Source organism: Sinocyclocheilus grahami, unplaced genomic scaffold (assembly GCF_001515645.1).
Source record: "Sinocyclocheilus grahami isolate Dianchi unplaced genomic scaffold, SAMN03320097.WGS_v1.1 scaffold714.1, whole genome shotgun sequence".
NCBI lineage: Eukaryota > Metazoa > Chordata > Actinopteri > Cypriniformes > Cyprinidae > Sinocyclocheilus > Sinocyclocheilus grahami.
In genome coordinates, this window is record NW_015505893.1 from 556711 (window position 1) to 574282 (window position 17572).

Here is a 17572-nt window from a genome sequence, read left to right on the forward strand (position 1 = left end):
CATGGTCAAGGCGCGAGCCGCAACCCCTGCTGACACCCCGTTTGTTGAGACCACGCTTCGTTCAGACCCCTCATTTGCCTGCCACTCTCTCTGTGTGCGACCTATTTGAATCCTAGTTGTTTTGGCCTGACAAATAAGGGGCTACTTCACCACCACAGAGAGATATGTCTCTTCCCATGGCAGAGAGAGGACAGGCCCAGTGGGACCTGCCATTACGAACGCCCAAAAGAGACCTTAAATGGCGCACCATATCTGAACTACGACACCAGCTCATGTGGGGACGTGGTCAAAGCTACTTGGCAGCTCATTGGTGTGGCTGGTCATAATTAGAGTGTGAAAAAAGTGAGACCTCGAGGGGAAACTGGTGCCATGAATGAGGCTCTGGGAATCTGACTTCTTAAGCCGCCGGGGACGTGCTGGGACCGGGACGTTTGCGGGCAGAAGATGTCTCCCAGATGTCCGGCTCCATTGTAACCATATTCACCCCTCCTTCTTTAAAGGGACATTCACTACATGTTTCTTAAACATGAAGGACGAACAAAACAACACAGTATGAATGAACTACGGAGCAATTGTTTGTTTACAATATCTCTAGGTCAGACTGCTTTTAGCCTACGGGTCTCCACATGAGTGGCTTATTCAAGAAAACGTCTTGTGACTGGCCATGTGTAAATGCTCTATGAAGAGGTTTTTTTAAGTGCTTCGCCTCCCCAATTTGAAACATTGTTGGAGCTTCAAAGGACCCACCTGCCTAACAAAAGACAAGACGGGATGAGGCAAGATGGGAGAGGTCAAAAGAGGTCAGACAAGATTTCATGTGCTCCGCACTTAAACCAAGAGGAGGAAGGGCAGGTGCAGTGAAGACGGAGGTTGTACAAATTAGTGAAGTGCTTGGGTCAAAGGTGAGTTGGCCTGCTGGGCTTAACTTGCAAGTTTAAGTGGATTATAATGGAAAATGAGATATGCATTTAGACTTAATAAAAAAAAGTGTTTGCTGATTGCGAAAGACTATCTAATGGTAATGTATGATGTAGTACTAACATGGCTTTTATGACTTTTATTCTAAGTGCAACCATATAACACAAACAAAAGATTGACCTGGATGTAATTACACCAAAAAATAATTCACAAAAGATTATTTTCTTGTTTGTTTTCATTTTTATTTTATTTTTTTACATCCTCCTGTGGATGGAATTACCAAAATCATGAACAGATATAGTGACAAAACATTTGAATAGACTCACAATTTCATAATGGACTGCAAAATATAAAGTTTTTTTTGCATCATTTCATAAAATGCCACTGAAATTACAAATACATTGAGAATTTAACAATGAACAAAACATACACGCGCATATATCCATAGAAATGTACGGAAATACCTGCACCAAAAAAAAAGGAGGGGAGGGAAAGAAACAAAGGGAAAAAGGAGAAAACCCTGCTATGATATTCAATATTGTAGAAAAACAGAGGACAAAACATTTGTCTCATTTAAAACACATATACAGAAGAGCTCAGTATCCTTATACTTCAACACTGTAAACATAATTTAAAGACAGTGTCATAGTTATATTTTTTTTCATTCCAATTAATTGTTTTATCTCCACTGTCAATAATTCTCTAGTCCATCTAAGAAAGAAGAAATGGCTTAGTAATTTCTCAAACAAATCTGTGCGTTAAAACTTTCCCTTAAAAATGAAGCACACTTTACATTTCCCAAATAAATGAACAGTCTTCCTTTACGACTTTATTTGATTTGATTCCTCTTAATGAATTGAAATGATACTGGTTATGATCATTTGTTCATGGATTGTTTTTGTCCGCTGTATAGCGGGAGTTTGAACTACATCAGAAGATAAAGGCTGAATATTAATTTGAGGCACGTCCGTGTTGTCTGGTTACGTCTATCTCCGAAAGCCATTGGTAGCACTTAAATTCGACATGCTTTCTTGACTACAACACATTTCCTCCTGATTTTCTTTCAAGTTATGGCCACTTCCTGTCATTTATGCAAAGAGAGGTTTGCTAAGTATCTGACAAGTAGGTGATAAACTACACATCCGTATTTAAAAATGGTTCTCATCATTGTGCTGTACATTTCTTTATGATGTACCCAGCTGACTGATTTCAAGCAGGCAACATATGCAGCCGTAGCTTAAATTCAACTTTCTATTCAAGTCAAAAATAAAATGTAAACTGTAAAAAGTCATGAATATAAAAGACAGGATGTTGTAAATAGTGAATACGCAGATAGAGAACAGTGGCATATGCGGGGCGGAGGCGAGGACTGTGGTGTAAATTTGAGCTGATGATGTATGAAAGGAGACAGGTGGAGGCGATTCAGTGTGTAGGAACAGAGGTCGTAATGAGGAAATCATTTAATCCTAGGATCCTTTAGAGGACAGGCAGTCACCCAGGGCTTCTAGAGAGCCCCAACACAATTCAGTGATTGCGGTTTCAACAACGCACAGGATGGTGCGTATAATGCTGCTACAGCTTAATGGCCTGTGTGTGTGTTTACTCAAATGATTTCTACAGGTTAGCACCTGTGCTTTATATTGGTGTCCAAATAGCTGCTAATTCATTTTTGATTCCATGATAGATTGATTTGTGTATGAACACATCCCTTAAATAATTTAATAGGAATGCAGCGATAAAAAATCCTCCATATGAGCCTATGATAACAATTTGATATGTAACAAGCTAATGGCTTCCCTTAACAAGTGAATCCAGGTTGAATTAGTCAAGACTGCACAATAAACATATTATAATACCATTAACATATGAAAGGATTTGACCTTGTAGAAGGTTTGGAAAGCAATCAAATAGAATTAAGGGATAGATGAAGTTGGACGAAATGGCATGAATGTTAATTTGAGTGAATGTAAACATTTTGATCTTTAAAAATAAAATCTGGGCTTTAAAAAATGTCAGCCTTTTGAAAAAATATGTCGGTAATGCAACACTGGTAGCCTCAATACTGTTTATATACGGGAACCATAATATAGTCATTTTTGTTGTCATTTGCACGGAATCATTCTCATAAATGTCATGGTTGATGAACTTGCATTTAATTTCGTCTCATTCATTTCAAAGGTTGTCAACAGAAAATCATTCAGATGCAGTCAAACTGCCTATCAGCTTCCTTTAAACATCCCTGGGTTTTTTGCCCCTTAAAATTGACTATTTTATTGTCAAAGTGACATTCAGTGCTTTACATCTATCTACTGAATATAACCCATGATAAGTGGGGCCAATGACAGCAACAATAACATGAAAACCTTCTCAGATTTTTCGAAGCTGACCTCTTCTTTTAGAAACTACCCATTTGTTTCCTTTGAGGAAACTAGTTTATAACACAAAACTGGCTGAATGCCAAAATCTCAGTATTTGTCACATCATAAGATGGGGTGTAGAAATATAATTTCAGGAACTGAATGCATTAGAAACCCATCAATAATGTACCTGCACATGCCATGTATCATTACAAATAATCCAATAAATACAGAAATTATTGCACAGTAGAAAGGCTCCATGAATTCCTAATGGACTACTCCTCTGTTAGTTGCTGGGATATGCAAGAAGGGTTTTAGAACCGCAGACTAACATTTCCCTGTGTTCTTGTTTCTCAGGTGGCAGTTTGTTTTCACAAAAAAAAAAAAAAATCAAATCACTCCAAAAGATAAATAGTCAAGAAAAAGACTATCCAGCTAAAACCCATAATGCAGTGCATTGGTAAGTGGTCTCAAGCTCTGTCAGCCTGCTCAAGTTTGACCTCATTGGTCAGCAAATGCTCTCCATGCCACTTCTTCATGTGTTTTTCCAGGGTGCTGTACACGCCGAAGGGCATGTGGCAAATATCGCAGCGATACACCTCTTTGCCAAACTGCCCGTGGGTCTTCATGTGCCGGGTAAGCTTGCTGCTCTGGGCACAAGCGTAGCTGCACAGGTCACACTTGTAAGGCCTCTCACCTGTGTGGCTGCGCCGATGCACGGTCAGATTACTGCAGTTCTTGAACACCTTACCACAGTACTCACAGGTGTCACTCCGTCGACTCTCCTTGGAGGGTGGTCTCCCTGGCCCAGGACCCCGCAGATGGAGGTGAGGTGTACTGCTGCCACTTCGCCCCGACATCCCACCGCCTTCCAGAATTTCCCCTGGAGGGGTGGAGAAGCGCAGGCTGCCTGTCTCAGATGAAGAGTGCTCGGAAGAAGTGCCAAAAGGTGACTGCCTGGAGTTGTTGAAGCCCAGGAAGGGCTCCCTTATGAAGTGGTGGGATGCAGCATAATTGGCAAGCAACTGAGAATACACATTTTCAGGGGATATTACGGGCACCTGAGGCAGCTCTGCATCCTTCTCTATTTTGATCCTCTTGGCGGAAGACCCAGTGAGGCTGGAGCTGGAAATAGGCATTGGCTTCCGGTGGAACAATGCTGAGATGGGATCCTCCGGGCCACAGCCTCTGCCATTCACCATGGGCCTCCTGTTTCTGTCAGTCTCTCTGGATGCCGAATCTGTGTCCATCTCCTTGCATGGCCTGCTGCCCGGTGGCAGTCTGAAGTGATTGTCAAGGTTGTTGTATTGGCTTTCTGTCACTCTGTCAGTGGTCACTGGTTTCTCCTCTGGGGAGGGTCTTGGGCCATTCTCTCTGTTTCTGCTCAACTCCGAGTCCATGCTCAGGTTGGATTCAGGCCTGCTTCCATTTTGCTGTTGTTCCTCTTCTTCCTCCTCTTCTTCCTCGTCCTCCTCCTCTTCTTCTTCCTCCTCCTCATTATCCAATACCTCCCTCGTGCAATTTTCCTCACTGTTCTTAAGCCCCTCTCCAGCTGAGTCTTGCCCTCCCTGCTCAGGTGAACTCCCCATGGAGCCTGACTTGTGCATGTGCGTCTTCATGTGGCGCTTTAGCTTGCTGGCCTGCGAACATGCATGGTCACAGAGATGACACTTATAGGGTCTTTCGCCAGTGTGGCTACGTCTGTGCACAACCAAGTTGCTTTGGAACTTGAAAGTCTTGCCACAAAACTCACAGGACTTAGCTTTGCTGACCTGATTTAGTGGTGGTGAAGAATTGCCTCTGGATGGAATTGATGGCGGCTGTGAGGGTGTGGTTAGAAAAGGTAGAGGTTTGGAGCCAGTCTGGAACAGAGTGGGGCTGAGAAGCCGATGCATGGGGGGCACACGGTTAGGTGAAAGAGGGGGAGTGGGACCACCATTGTTGTTGTTGCCCGCCAATTCACGAAGACGCTGAGAGAAGCCCATGGATGGTTCAATGCCCATGGGTGTCAGCCGCATCACCCGCTCAAAAGCACTTGGATGCTGGGACAGGAGACCCATCTCCTCAGGGCCAAGACGTTCCAGAGGATGGCGGGGTGGCGGAGGGCTTACAAAGGGCGGGGTAGATGGCAATCGGGTTTCAATGTATCCGGGTGGTGGAGGATCTCGTAGCAGTGGGGCACCCATACGCAACAGATGGAAAGGGTTGCTGCCATCGCCCAGAAAGCTGGCTAGAGGGGAACGGGGCAAGGCGTCAGCCCCCAGTGGTGGAGGAAGGGCCATGCGAGGGGTAAGCGAACAGCTAGTAGGGTGGGTGTCCAGGTAGATGCGTATCCCATGGGTGTTCTGTACATGCTGCAGCAGAAACCATGCACTGGTAAAGGGTTGCTTACAAGTGGTGCAGATGTAGCTGGAGGGCTCATCTTTTCCTGGAAGACACAAAACAAGTGGACGGAATTAATATATACATATTATCTATTAACTCTCTGATTTGATGCGAGGGGAGGTTGAGATAGCACACTTTAAAAGCTTTCCATGTCATTTGCGCATCTGTTTTTTCTCAGTGATGGCTTTGAATGTAATCAAAGCTAAGAGTCCTCTATGGTGAGATTCATGGATCATTTCTGTTTAAAAATTAAACAAGCAACATGTGAAAGACATCTCATTGCGGTGCGGCGACAGCCATTTTATAAGATTGAATGAAAATTACATCACTCTAAGAGGGGAGACAAGAGCTCTCTGATAGCCTAGCGGGTTATCTACTGTGCGGCAGGGCCGGCTGCTCTCTAAAGCTGTGTCAAAGAGGATCTGCCTGTATGTGACTCACCCAGAATCTGAGTCACACTAGGGGGTTAGTGAGATCAGGGAAGCTCCCTAAGGGCTGGAGCCTAATGCAGATGGCAGGTATCGCCCACAGGCCACAATGCATTGTGTTAATACTAATGTCAGCCAGGTGTTAATATAGAACTCCCATTCAACACCCCAACACCCCCACCCTTCACTATTTCCATATGGAGATAATTCTGTGGCAAAAGAAAGAGAAAGAGAGGATTAAGAAAGAAAGAAAATGAAAGGGAATCGTGTTGACAGGTCCATACACTGACATATCCCGCTTTTCCACTGCGTGGTACGACTCGGCTCGGTACGGCTCAGTACGGCACGGCACGGTTCGGCTCATTTCCACAGCAGTTCAGTACCGCTTTAGAGTGGGCGGGATTATTCACATGTAGCTATAGTTGCATCGCCTCTACTACCGCGACTCCTAAAAAAACTTTTTCATTCCGCGTCGCCCCATCAAGCTCTCGCTGGATCCGCTCCTCTGCTATCAACGAGAGGAACGTCTGTTCTTCCGCAACAGACAACAAAACTTTTTGGTTGTTAAAAAAGGTGCGCTTGTTCAAAACAGTTGCGTTCGATCCTTCACTGGCTGTACTGATTTAAATCTAGCGGTTCTTTTGTGTTTGTGTCGCAAGTTCAGTGACGCAGGTAGTGACGATTCTCTCCACGGCCAATCCGTGATCAGCAGAGTTTACACGTCACGTTTTGGTAACGGTATGGTTTACTTGGAACCCCAACCAAGGTGGTACTAAAAAAGTACCAGGTACCAGGTACTGTACCCAGTGGAAAACCCCCCAAAAGTGAACCGTACCGAGCCGTACCGTGCCGTACCATGCAGTGGAAACGCACCAATAGTCAGGTGCACAGTTAGCTGACAAAGTTACATTTGTGTGATGGGATATTTTCAGTGAAATACACTTTGCAAATACATGCCAATGCAGTCATGTGCATGACTTCACATCAATTAATACTTTCATGTTATTATTATTTGTTTTGTTCTATATAGTTGCCTAATAAACACCTGACTGATGCAGTAAAAAGAAAAGTGGAGGACACTGAAAGTGGAAGCAGTTGTGCAGGACAGGTCCACAGCCTTCGTTTGATTTGGCTAGCCTTTAAATGGACACCTGGTGGGAGGGATTTTGGACGCTAAGAGAGTAACAGAGAGAGAAACTGAGGGGACATGAAAAAAGAGGTGGCAGAGATTAGATACTAAAATACACACAGGCTGTTCATTTTCATTTTCAGGCCCTGGACAGGAGCCCAAGTCTGGATAAAATCAACAACGGACATATTCTACGCCCAACTCTAGTTCCAAAAAAGCCTCATTAACATACCATATCCCTCTGATGGCTGTAAAAGACTCAACATAATGTGGGATGGACAAAAAGTGTGCAATAGAGCATTCGTGCATGCACAAATATATGCATTTGGTGTGTGCGCTCTCGCTCTTCCCCTGACATAACTGTGTGCTTGAGCTATTGCAATTTGCATCCTATCACATCATACAAAAAACACCATATGTTACTAAGGGACCGTGTCAGCTAACAGACAGGCAGACTTAATGACGACCAAAGACAAATTTCATCAACTTTCCAAACAAGCCAGAACGAGGGAGAGAAACCCATAGTGAATAAGTTAGGATATGCTAATGACCCATCAGAGATCCATGTCTTGTGACAGCAGCTTGTGTGGCACGATGGTTTGAAATTACCCATCAGGCACCTCAGGAACACAAATCTCCGTCTGATCATGGTCCACTGGGTTCTACTGTGTGTGTGCCACACTACAGAGGCCTGGGAAGACCATGTCACAGCAAAGAGCTCCAGCCAATAAAAGTGCTCATTACAGAATCATCGCTGTTCGCTGCATAAAGAACAAAGGACGAGGGGATGCCATGGGGACTACGACACGCCTTCACTCCCTTCCGGACCCGGACCCCCCCAATCAAACGTCCCTTCTGTGCACCTGTCACAAGCCTGGCTGACACCTCACACCGCAGTAACGTCAGGCAAAATGTTACAAAATTTAGTAACGTTCAAGCTCAAAACATTTTCAGTGAACTAAGAGTAAGAAAGTAAGCAATATCATATTCTATGAAAACAGGATATTAATGTACACAATTTTGATTCTCAAGTAAATGTATCTTATTTTTAAAATATTAACACTTTATAAAACAAAAACACTGATTGAGAAAATGATTTTTGCAGTGCAAATCTGTTGCCCTAACAAGAAACCAAACTTTATAACCCTGAACCAGGCGCTTAGTGTAAAAAGTCTGCTCTACAGCAGCAATACCATAAACTAAACTAATAATTACCTTTATCAAATTCTCTATATAGTCCTTTTTGTACCCATAATCCTCTCGTAGTTCACTGCTCTGGTGAATGACAGTTATCTGTGATTCCTGGCTATAATGAGGACAGACAACTGTATATGAAAAGACTCCCATTCTACAGTGGAAAAACTGTGTGTGTAAAGAGCCACAGAGGATAGTGGCAGGAATAGTGGTTATGGCAGGCTCACACACATGCATACACATGGCTGTCTCCTGTCTAAGTGAAAGCAGGCCTGTTGCAGTAACCGTTCCAATCTGTCTCCATCTGCAGGAACACAGAGGAGGGACATCACAAACTGCCTCTGGAAGAGAAGCAACTGCGCTCTCACTGCACACATACACACAAAAGACACCTACACAGTCACACCCACATTTAAACAAACAAATAAACTCATATTTTCTCAGCCACTGTCACAAATAAACAGAGAAAACACGGAGACCCCGGTATAAATTCATCCAAACCCTCTAACACACAAAATCCACTCAGCAGTTCCTTGAATTCTCTGGGCCTGCACTGCACTGTAAAGAAGAAGAAAAAATTCCCTAATCATTTTGGTCTTGTTTTCCATGAAAAACACGTAAGCATAATTTTGAAGCAAATTTGCATTATTTAATGTATTAAGGATCCGCTTACACTTTTTAATGTTGCCTTGGCTGATATGGCAGTCCTCTGGGACTTATACTGACACCTAATGGTGTGGATGCAAGCAAAATTTTTCAGCTATCGATGCCATCGTAGAAATATAAAGCAATGCCATTGTAAAAGAGATAAAGCAAGTATTCGGCAAGTCAAAAAAAATTGCAGCCCTAATGAGGCTTGGCAAAAATGATGTGAGAAAAATCCAGTCATTTCAATGTGACTCAGCAATAGCAAGCCTCTTGATTCGTCGATTCGTAGCTCTGTGTGGGTGGAGCTTTGTAATTTTGCAACAAATCAAACCTGAAGATCCACAATGGATGAGGCTCTTGTTCTGATGTGTCTACATATTTTTGCATTTCAATATTATTAAATTATCCATGTTCGGAGAGAAGTTAGGGTTGGTTTAGGGAATATCGTTTTTCTCACATCTGTTCCTGCTTTTTTCACCTGCAAAATTTCGCAGCGCAAAAGCTTAGTTTTTAAAAGTACATTTATCTGGCTTTGAAGATCTTTAGATATAGTTACTATAAAACAAGAGAAAAAATACTTAATAAAAAAATTTTTGGCAGCATTTTACCACCATACCCGTCCTATATATACTGACACACCCACATCAGCCTTCTACTTCCTCCTGCACACTCACTGCCAGTCTCATGAAGAAACAGGCCAGCCAAGGGTAGCGTAACCGTCTAACTGAAAACACATGCCACCCTAGAGTGCCCTGTCATCATTTGATACTGCCAGAGCGAAGACGTCCTACGGTGCAGACGGGAAAGGACAGTGAAAAACAACTGGAAAGACTTCTCTGTCAGAAAGAGCTATGACTCTTGGCTCGGTGAGAACAGAGAGAAGAGCATTAGCACAGAGTTTTGTGGCATTGCAACAAGTCTGAATCATAGCTTGGAGTGTGCGTCACCGCGTTAAGATCTGGCTGGCGTGAAAAGGCGTTCAAGAAGAGCTGCAGGAACTTGATGGATGACACTGGTGCTTGCGGCTGAAGGGAGATGCGGAAAAGCCAGTGGGGTGGAGAGAAAAAAGTAAAATAGGGGGACAGCGAGGGACCAGTTCAAAGCAAACATTGCTCCATGTCATCGCAATCATACCCTGGATCACAATCAAATCTCCCAGCGGTTAACGCTAATAGCTTGACATGAGACGGAATTAAAATAGTCTTGTGTTGTTACTTTGAAAACGTTTTTCTTTAGATCCTTTTACTCCTTTCAATTGTACACGTTCAAGAGAAAAAATAACCGTTAACATATTCATTAATCTCTGTTTGGCTGGTGCAGGATGTCCCAGAAGTGCACAATTTGAATCGTGCCATCTTTGCTCTTGGCCGCTTAGTTCTGGGCACAAACGTCAATCGCCTAAGCAATAAATCTGACTACACTGCAAAAAAATTATTTTCTGCCTCATCATTTTTGTCTTATTTTCTGGTACAAATACCTAAACATATTTACATTTCGATACAGTTGCTTTAGAATAAAAATGACAAAGTCTTGTTTTCTGAAAAATGCTTCAAAGTGTGACTTTATGATTAAAATGAAAAAGTAAATGTCTGCCAATGAGGGCAAAAAAAAAAGTTTTCCCTTTAAATGAAGTTTATTTGTATTACCCCATTCGAAAATGTTGTATTCTTCTTGTTTTAAGCATAAACTCAATTTTACAGAAAACAAGACTTTATATTTTAAGTAATTTTGCTAATAAAGTAAATATATTTTGATTTTTAAAATGTTTAGATATTTGTACTGGAGGTAGTAACAATTTACAAAGCACATATTAATGTCTTATTCTGCATGACCATATTTTAGATCTCTTAATTCTACCCCATACCTAAACTAAACAACTACCTTAATAACTATTAATAAGCAGTAATTAGGAGTTTAAGCAAAAGGAGTTTATAGTTAGTTAATATAGTGAGAATTGGACCCCAAACTAAAGTGTGACTGTACTGGAAAATAAGACACAAACACAAAAAGTGTGTCCTGAATGTGCTGATTGGCCGCTGCCATTACATTGAATCAGAATGCATGGCTAATTCTGATTAGCTGTCAATGGATAAAAATGGTTTTGGTTGGGCTACCATAAGCGGCTAACCGAACCATGCTAGACCTCGCTTCTTGCATGTGTGTGAGCAAGAGAAGCAAAAAAGAACAGATCCCGTATGCGAAATAATTGCCCTGGTATTTTTTGGATAACATGTACTATAATGGTCCCCAGCTGGGCCCAGGCTTCTATACCCATTTAAAGCTCACTGTAAAAATCCCCAGGCCCTCAGCGCGCCTTCCAAAACAATCAGGGCCCTGTAAAACAGCTCTTTAGATGCCTTATGTGCGCTGGATCTGCGACACATGCCAGTCATGTGAATGGGTTCCACTTCTGTTGCGCTCAGCAGGACCAGAGCTGCAGCGCTCTGACTAGTGCGATGATCACTGAGTACCCATAATCCTTGGCACACATACAGGTGACCGCAAACTCAGATGTCAAATCAAAAGCATGTAGTCCAAGATGAAAGCTTAGCTTGCACACTACGCATTCTACTGTAAATAGTAAGCAAGATTAGAATTAGCATGTGTCAAATCAAAGTCTGATGTCTAAAAATGTGCTTGGATTATGTTTCACGATGGGATAGTTTGTCCTAATACTATTTTAATTCATTAGTATAAGACATTATTTGATATTTAGTTGGTTTAAATTGGATATTTGATTGTGGACTCTTGTATCTGCATTTTTACATTAATGCTGTGTTCAGAATGTATATTGAACAGAATGCATTATATAAAAACAATAAATGTTTCAAACATTTGTATGCTACATTAGAAGTACAATACTTAGTCGTTGCATTGCAATGTCTACTTGTCCTCTTGGAACTAAAAAACTGATATCTAGCATTTTAATGCTGCATTTGGCAGTCCAGTTAAATATCAAGTCAAAAAACAAAAAAGATGAAAAAATTGTGTCTTATATTATTTCTGGGTCATTTGCCACACTGGAAATGGAAGGTCAAGTGCATTGCATTGTGGGATATATTATTGAGTACAGTGTGCTCTGTTGTAAAAAAACCTAGCATACTGTATGTAATTCAATCATCTAGCAACAACTTTATAGGAAAAGCACTAGATTATCCCAAAATGTACCTATTTTAGAAGCACTACTTCTTAAACAGCACTGTCTCTTTAAAGATGGGGTTAATTTGTTTCTTTGTCTCATTTTAATTATACTTGTTTTGCATTTCACGTACATCTATACACTTAATAACATTATAATAGATTTACATTTATTTTACATTCACATTTAATTTACAAATGAGGAATACAACAAGTGATTCATCACAAAGAGGCAAATAACACAAGTGCTGGTGATACAAGTTTCAGACATTGTTTAGAATAGTACAAGCTAGAAAAGGGAGGGATTAAGCTAAAAGAGAAAGAATATAATTTTTTATTATACATATTTTAATACATATTTTAGTAATACATATAAGTTCTAATTTTCACAATAGAATACTATAATATATACTGTTTTTTTTTAAACAGTATGTTACACTTACTTTTTTGTGTTAATGTGCATCTACACTAAAAGAATGAATTTATAATGCACTAAGTTCTAATTTTCACATTGAGAATGAAATACTTTCTCTGTTTATCTCAGGGCAAATGTTCAAAGTTGTAGTATGTGAATTATAATTGTTATTTATACTTAATACCGCATGTTTATCCAACTCTGTTTCAGACCACACACACAAACTTGTCTAATACCCAACTTATCATTAAAATCCATAGTTATAAGTCTTTGAGCTCTATTCTTGGACTTTTTCAACCAGCTCTAACCAGCAAGTCCCTCCTCTATTATTATAACAAATATATATCTTTTTTTCAATTCAAACAGTAGAACTTTGTTCTTTTACATCTTTCATTCTGTGCATTATAATGTTTTGACACAAAAATGTACCTGTAGGTAGCATTTTTTTTGCATAGTTTTGATTTCTAATTACATTTTTTTATTTTTTTTATTTTATTTTACTACGTACTCAAAACAATGCACTGTCCATGTACTTGTACTGTGTCAAAGTATGCAGATTAAGAAGAGAAGTTTCGTATCTACAAACTGATTGACAACAATGACAGTTAACTACTCCATGCCAGTCATATTTATGAGAACAAAAGTCTAAGTTAAAAGAGAGAGAGACGATTTCTCCATCGTGTGTCATCTCGCCCTCAGCCCTCAGCCCTCCGCTGAAGCCCTCTTCATCCTCTGCTGGGGGAGATCAGCTTCTCCCAGGGCTGTTTTCACAATAATGCGTTTTCAGCTTTTGGCACAGCTCCCCGCATAGCTTATGGTTAAGAACAGTCTTTCATCTAGCCAATGCCTTTAGCAAACATACCGGGAGGGCCACATCTGCCGCACACTACATGCAAGAACAAGCCCTCACTGGCATGAATAAAAACTGATAAGATCGAGGGTTTATTCATTCAGTGGGCTGCCAAGGAGGGTTTAATGCTGAATTATCATGACGGTTCTCACCCTACAAATCTTCAGACTGTAATGTCATCAACCGCTATCAACATGACAGAGCAGCCCCCTCCCTTTATTTTGGAGTACTATACTCATGTTCAAGTACTCGTTGCTGATTTTTGAGATGGGAACAGACCAAGAAAAAATTCTTGAAATTCGAGTGTGATCGCACACTAAGAAAAAAACTAATGGTTCATTTTAATGTATTCAGCTCTATATAGTGCCAGTAAAGTATGGCAGAATGCAGTAGTCTGCTGCAAAATGACAAGCAAGATTACGAATTGCAACATGCAAACTACATTGTGTTTGCAGCATTATTAGTTTTAAAATGCATTATTACTTTAGTGCATTAAATGCTGAAAACACAGACAGATTCATCTAAAATTAAATAAACAATGTTATCAGTGGCCACAATTTGTTCTTACTGAATTCCCACGTTGTAAACCGACATAATATACTGTAAAAATCCATATGGAAATAAGCCATGAATATTTTTTTTCTTGTTTTCATGGTGCAAAAATAATCAGTAAGAGAATCAAACAACAATAAAGGGAACTTTCATGGAAAGCACACAAGTTTAAACTCATCAGGACACACCAGAGACCCGAGGGTAAATTCAACACTGTGACTTTGTATAGTGCCAATAAAGTATGCCAAAAATCAGTAGTCTGCTGCAAACTGACCTGCGAGATGAATCGCAATGTGCAAGCAATTTTTTGGAACAATTTTCAAGCATTACTTGATTTGCATTATTCCGTTAGTGTATTAAGTGCTGAAAAAACACAGACAGCATGTGCAAATAAACAATGTTATCAGTGGCTCCAATTCATTCTCAGTGACTTCCCACCATTACTATACTTTAAAAATACAGACGGACTGAGAAAAAAAGTCAAGTTGTATTAGAACTACTTTACTTTTATGGTGCCACCCAGCAGGACTCCACACACAATGACAGAAATTTGCCACCAAGCTCTGACACTAAACCACAGCAATGGTCGAAAACACTGCTGTTTACTGCAGTATAATTCAATGCAGTCTACAAGATCCCGTCTTGATAATGACACTGTTTTTATTAACAGCCTTTCAAATGTTCACAGACCCTGAGCTTTTCTAAACTCAACACGTAAAATGTTTGTTGTCGGTAAACCATGCGCCACGTAGAAGACGACATTAAAGTACAGATAGACTGCACATGTTGCAGGTTTGAGAGAGTCGTAACCCAAAATCCTTTAACTGTCTGCCTGAGACAGCTGCCAGAAGAGCCTTCTCCTTTGGGCATCAGCATTTGTGTGGCTTGGCTGCCTGATTGTGACACTATAGTCAGAGTTGGGCAAATAACTCTCCACGCAAACACTTTCTCACCCTGCAGTGCCAATCGTAATGTCTTACTGCTAAAACCATCCTAATGTCAAGAGGATAAGAATGGTGGGGGGGGGGGGGAACATTTGTTTAGATTTTTTGATCAAGACTGCAAAAACTAATAGAGATCCCCTGAGCAACCTAATAAATCCTTAAAAACTACTGGGAAAAAAACTGTTTAGACCAGCCTAAGATTTGAATTTGAATTTATTTGTCAGGATTGAGATGAGTCTTCCAGTCTGGTTTTAAGGGGATTTTAGAAGGAAGAACGTTTTGGGCACTAACTAGCTACTTGAATGAATGAACGAACGAACGAACGAACGAACGAATGAGCGAACGAGCGCGCGAACAAACAAACAAACAAATAAATTACATTTTTTTACAATATTTTTGTATTTCTGCATTGCATGTTGCCATATGAAGAAAAAGACAAAATTTTTACTAGCTATATTTGGAAATAATTAATTATTCTAGAATGATTGGGGTGATTTCTGCATCAAACCTAAAAGTAATTAATCAATTATTTAATTATTATTAAATAATTACTCATACTTTTTGTGATAACCATTCTTTGGGATTGAACGATTTGGGAGAAATCAACTGAAACCTATTTCAGTAATCATAATTATTATTATTATTATTACATTTTTGTATAATAATAATAATTATAATAATTGTTGTTGTTGATTGATTATAATTAAAATGTTAAAGAAACAAAAAATATATTGTAACAATTACTATTGTTGTGCAAAATTAAAAAGAGAGTATTTAATAAAAAATAACTATAACGTTACAATATCACTATTTATGTCTTAATTTTGTTTATTTGTATATATGCACTACGGGTTTCAGAGTGAAGCTGTGTTCACTTACACGTTCAGCTCATTATATGGTATTTCAGCATCTCAGAGAGGCTTGGTTCATTTACTGTGAGCTGCACACACTGGATCATGAACACATTTAATAACTGCACTAAGACATATCGCAATATTGATCTTATCCCAATACATCATGCATCCCTATAGGCCAGCTTCAACCAGCTTCAACCAGCAAACCAGCTTAGACTTATTAAAGATGGCTTTTTCCAAAGGGTAGGTTTTAACATAGAACTGCAGTTTTCCATCGGTAGCAGTGCAGATTACACCCAACGTTCATGAGCCACTGTCATGTCATCTCACCATCCTTGCTATTTCTTCTTAAGTATTTTACTTGAATTCAGTCATGGCTAATTTGACAAAAGAGCGATAGTGAGACGGAGAGGAAGAGGGGAAAAAAAGCGTTACACATCTGGTCAACACCATCAGCACATGCTGAAATTTAGTGGCGACGCTCACAGTCCAAATTAGTGGCGAGTTTTATTCCCCGCTGTGGAAGGAAAAATATCAAATCTGCTGCCATATGACTACAATAAAGTGGTATGTGGAGCGTTTGATGCCTTCATGTGGGAGACTTTAACTCTTTCCACCAGGGCTCGGCGTGGAGCGCACATGCAGCGCTGTCCTGCTCTATAATGCGTCCAACATGGACCAGGTTGACCCCTGCCGGCAGACAGCACCAATCAGACGGCGATGGGGTGGTCTCGTTTGGACGGATCCCAAAAATAAGCAGGCCCGAAATCCCAGAGGCCTTAACCACAGGCACCCTGCAACAGAGATGCTGGCATAGCTTGGGTGTCGCAAGGGATCATGGGTATGGTTTCTGTGAAGTGCTGGGTATCTTTGCTTTGCATTTTACTGCTAGAGGTCAGAGAGACTGAAATGTGTACAGAAGACTGTCCATCAAACACTACAGAGAGATCTAGTTCAATATGGTTTTAATTGGGATTTCAAATCAACATTTACAAAAAGTACTGTACTTCATACATACCACGGTACTGACCGATTGCTAATTATATGCCATCGTATTTACATATACAGTGGGTACGGAAAGTATTCAGACCCCCTTAAAATTTTCACTCTTTGTTATATTGCAGCGATTTGCTAAAATCATTCAAGTTAAGTTTTTTTCCTCATTAATGTACACACAGCACCCCATATTGACAGAAAAACACAGAATTGTTGACATTTTTGCAGATTTATTAAAAAAGAAAAACTGAAATATCACATGGTCCTAAGTATTCAGACCCTTTGCTCAGTATTTAGTAGAAGCACCCTTTTGATCTAATACAGCCATGAGTCTTTTTGGGAAAGATCCAACAAGTTTTTCACACCTGGATTTGGGAATCCTCTGCCATTCCTCCTTGCAGAGCCTCTCCAGTTCTGGCAGGTTGGATGGTAAACGTTGGTGGACAGCAATTTTTAGGATGAACTTAAATGATTTTAGCAAATGGCTGCAATATAACAAAGAGTGAAAAATTTAAGGGGGTCTGAATACTTTCCGTACCCACTGTATGCCACTATTTGTCGGTAGAATTAAAAGATCTTTCCTTGAAAATTTATTAGCATTAGCATAGTCGAGAATTTATTGCTGTTGAATTTGCTGCATTGAAAATGAACTGATCTTAATCTATAACAGTGTTTTCAACTGGTGTGTGGTAACACAAAAAAATGGGTCGCAGATCTATTCGGATAAGATTGCAGGCAGTAGGGTGAAAATAAAGCTACATGCA

At 40.4% G+C, this 17572-nt stretch overlaps 1 protein-coding gene across 1 annotated transcript in view; it reads right to left on the reverse strand.

Moving 5' to 3' along the window:
* Positions 1 to 1150: 1150 nt before the first annotated feature.
* The window catches only part of LOC107560207 (B-cell lymphoma/leukemia 11B-like), a 31935-nt gene continuing 15513 nt past the window's right edge, over positions 1151 to 17572 (reverse strand). The window contains exon 3 of the mRNA XM_016244325.1: positions 1151 to 5703. Coding sequence (XP_016099811.1) covers positions 3746 to 5703 — 1958 coding nt within the window. The 3' untranslated portion in view covers positions 1151 to 3745. The remainder of the gene's footprint in view (positions 5704 to 17572) is intronic.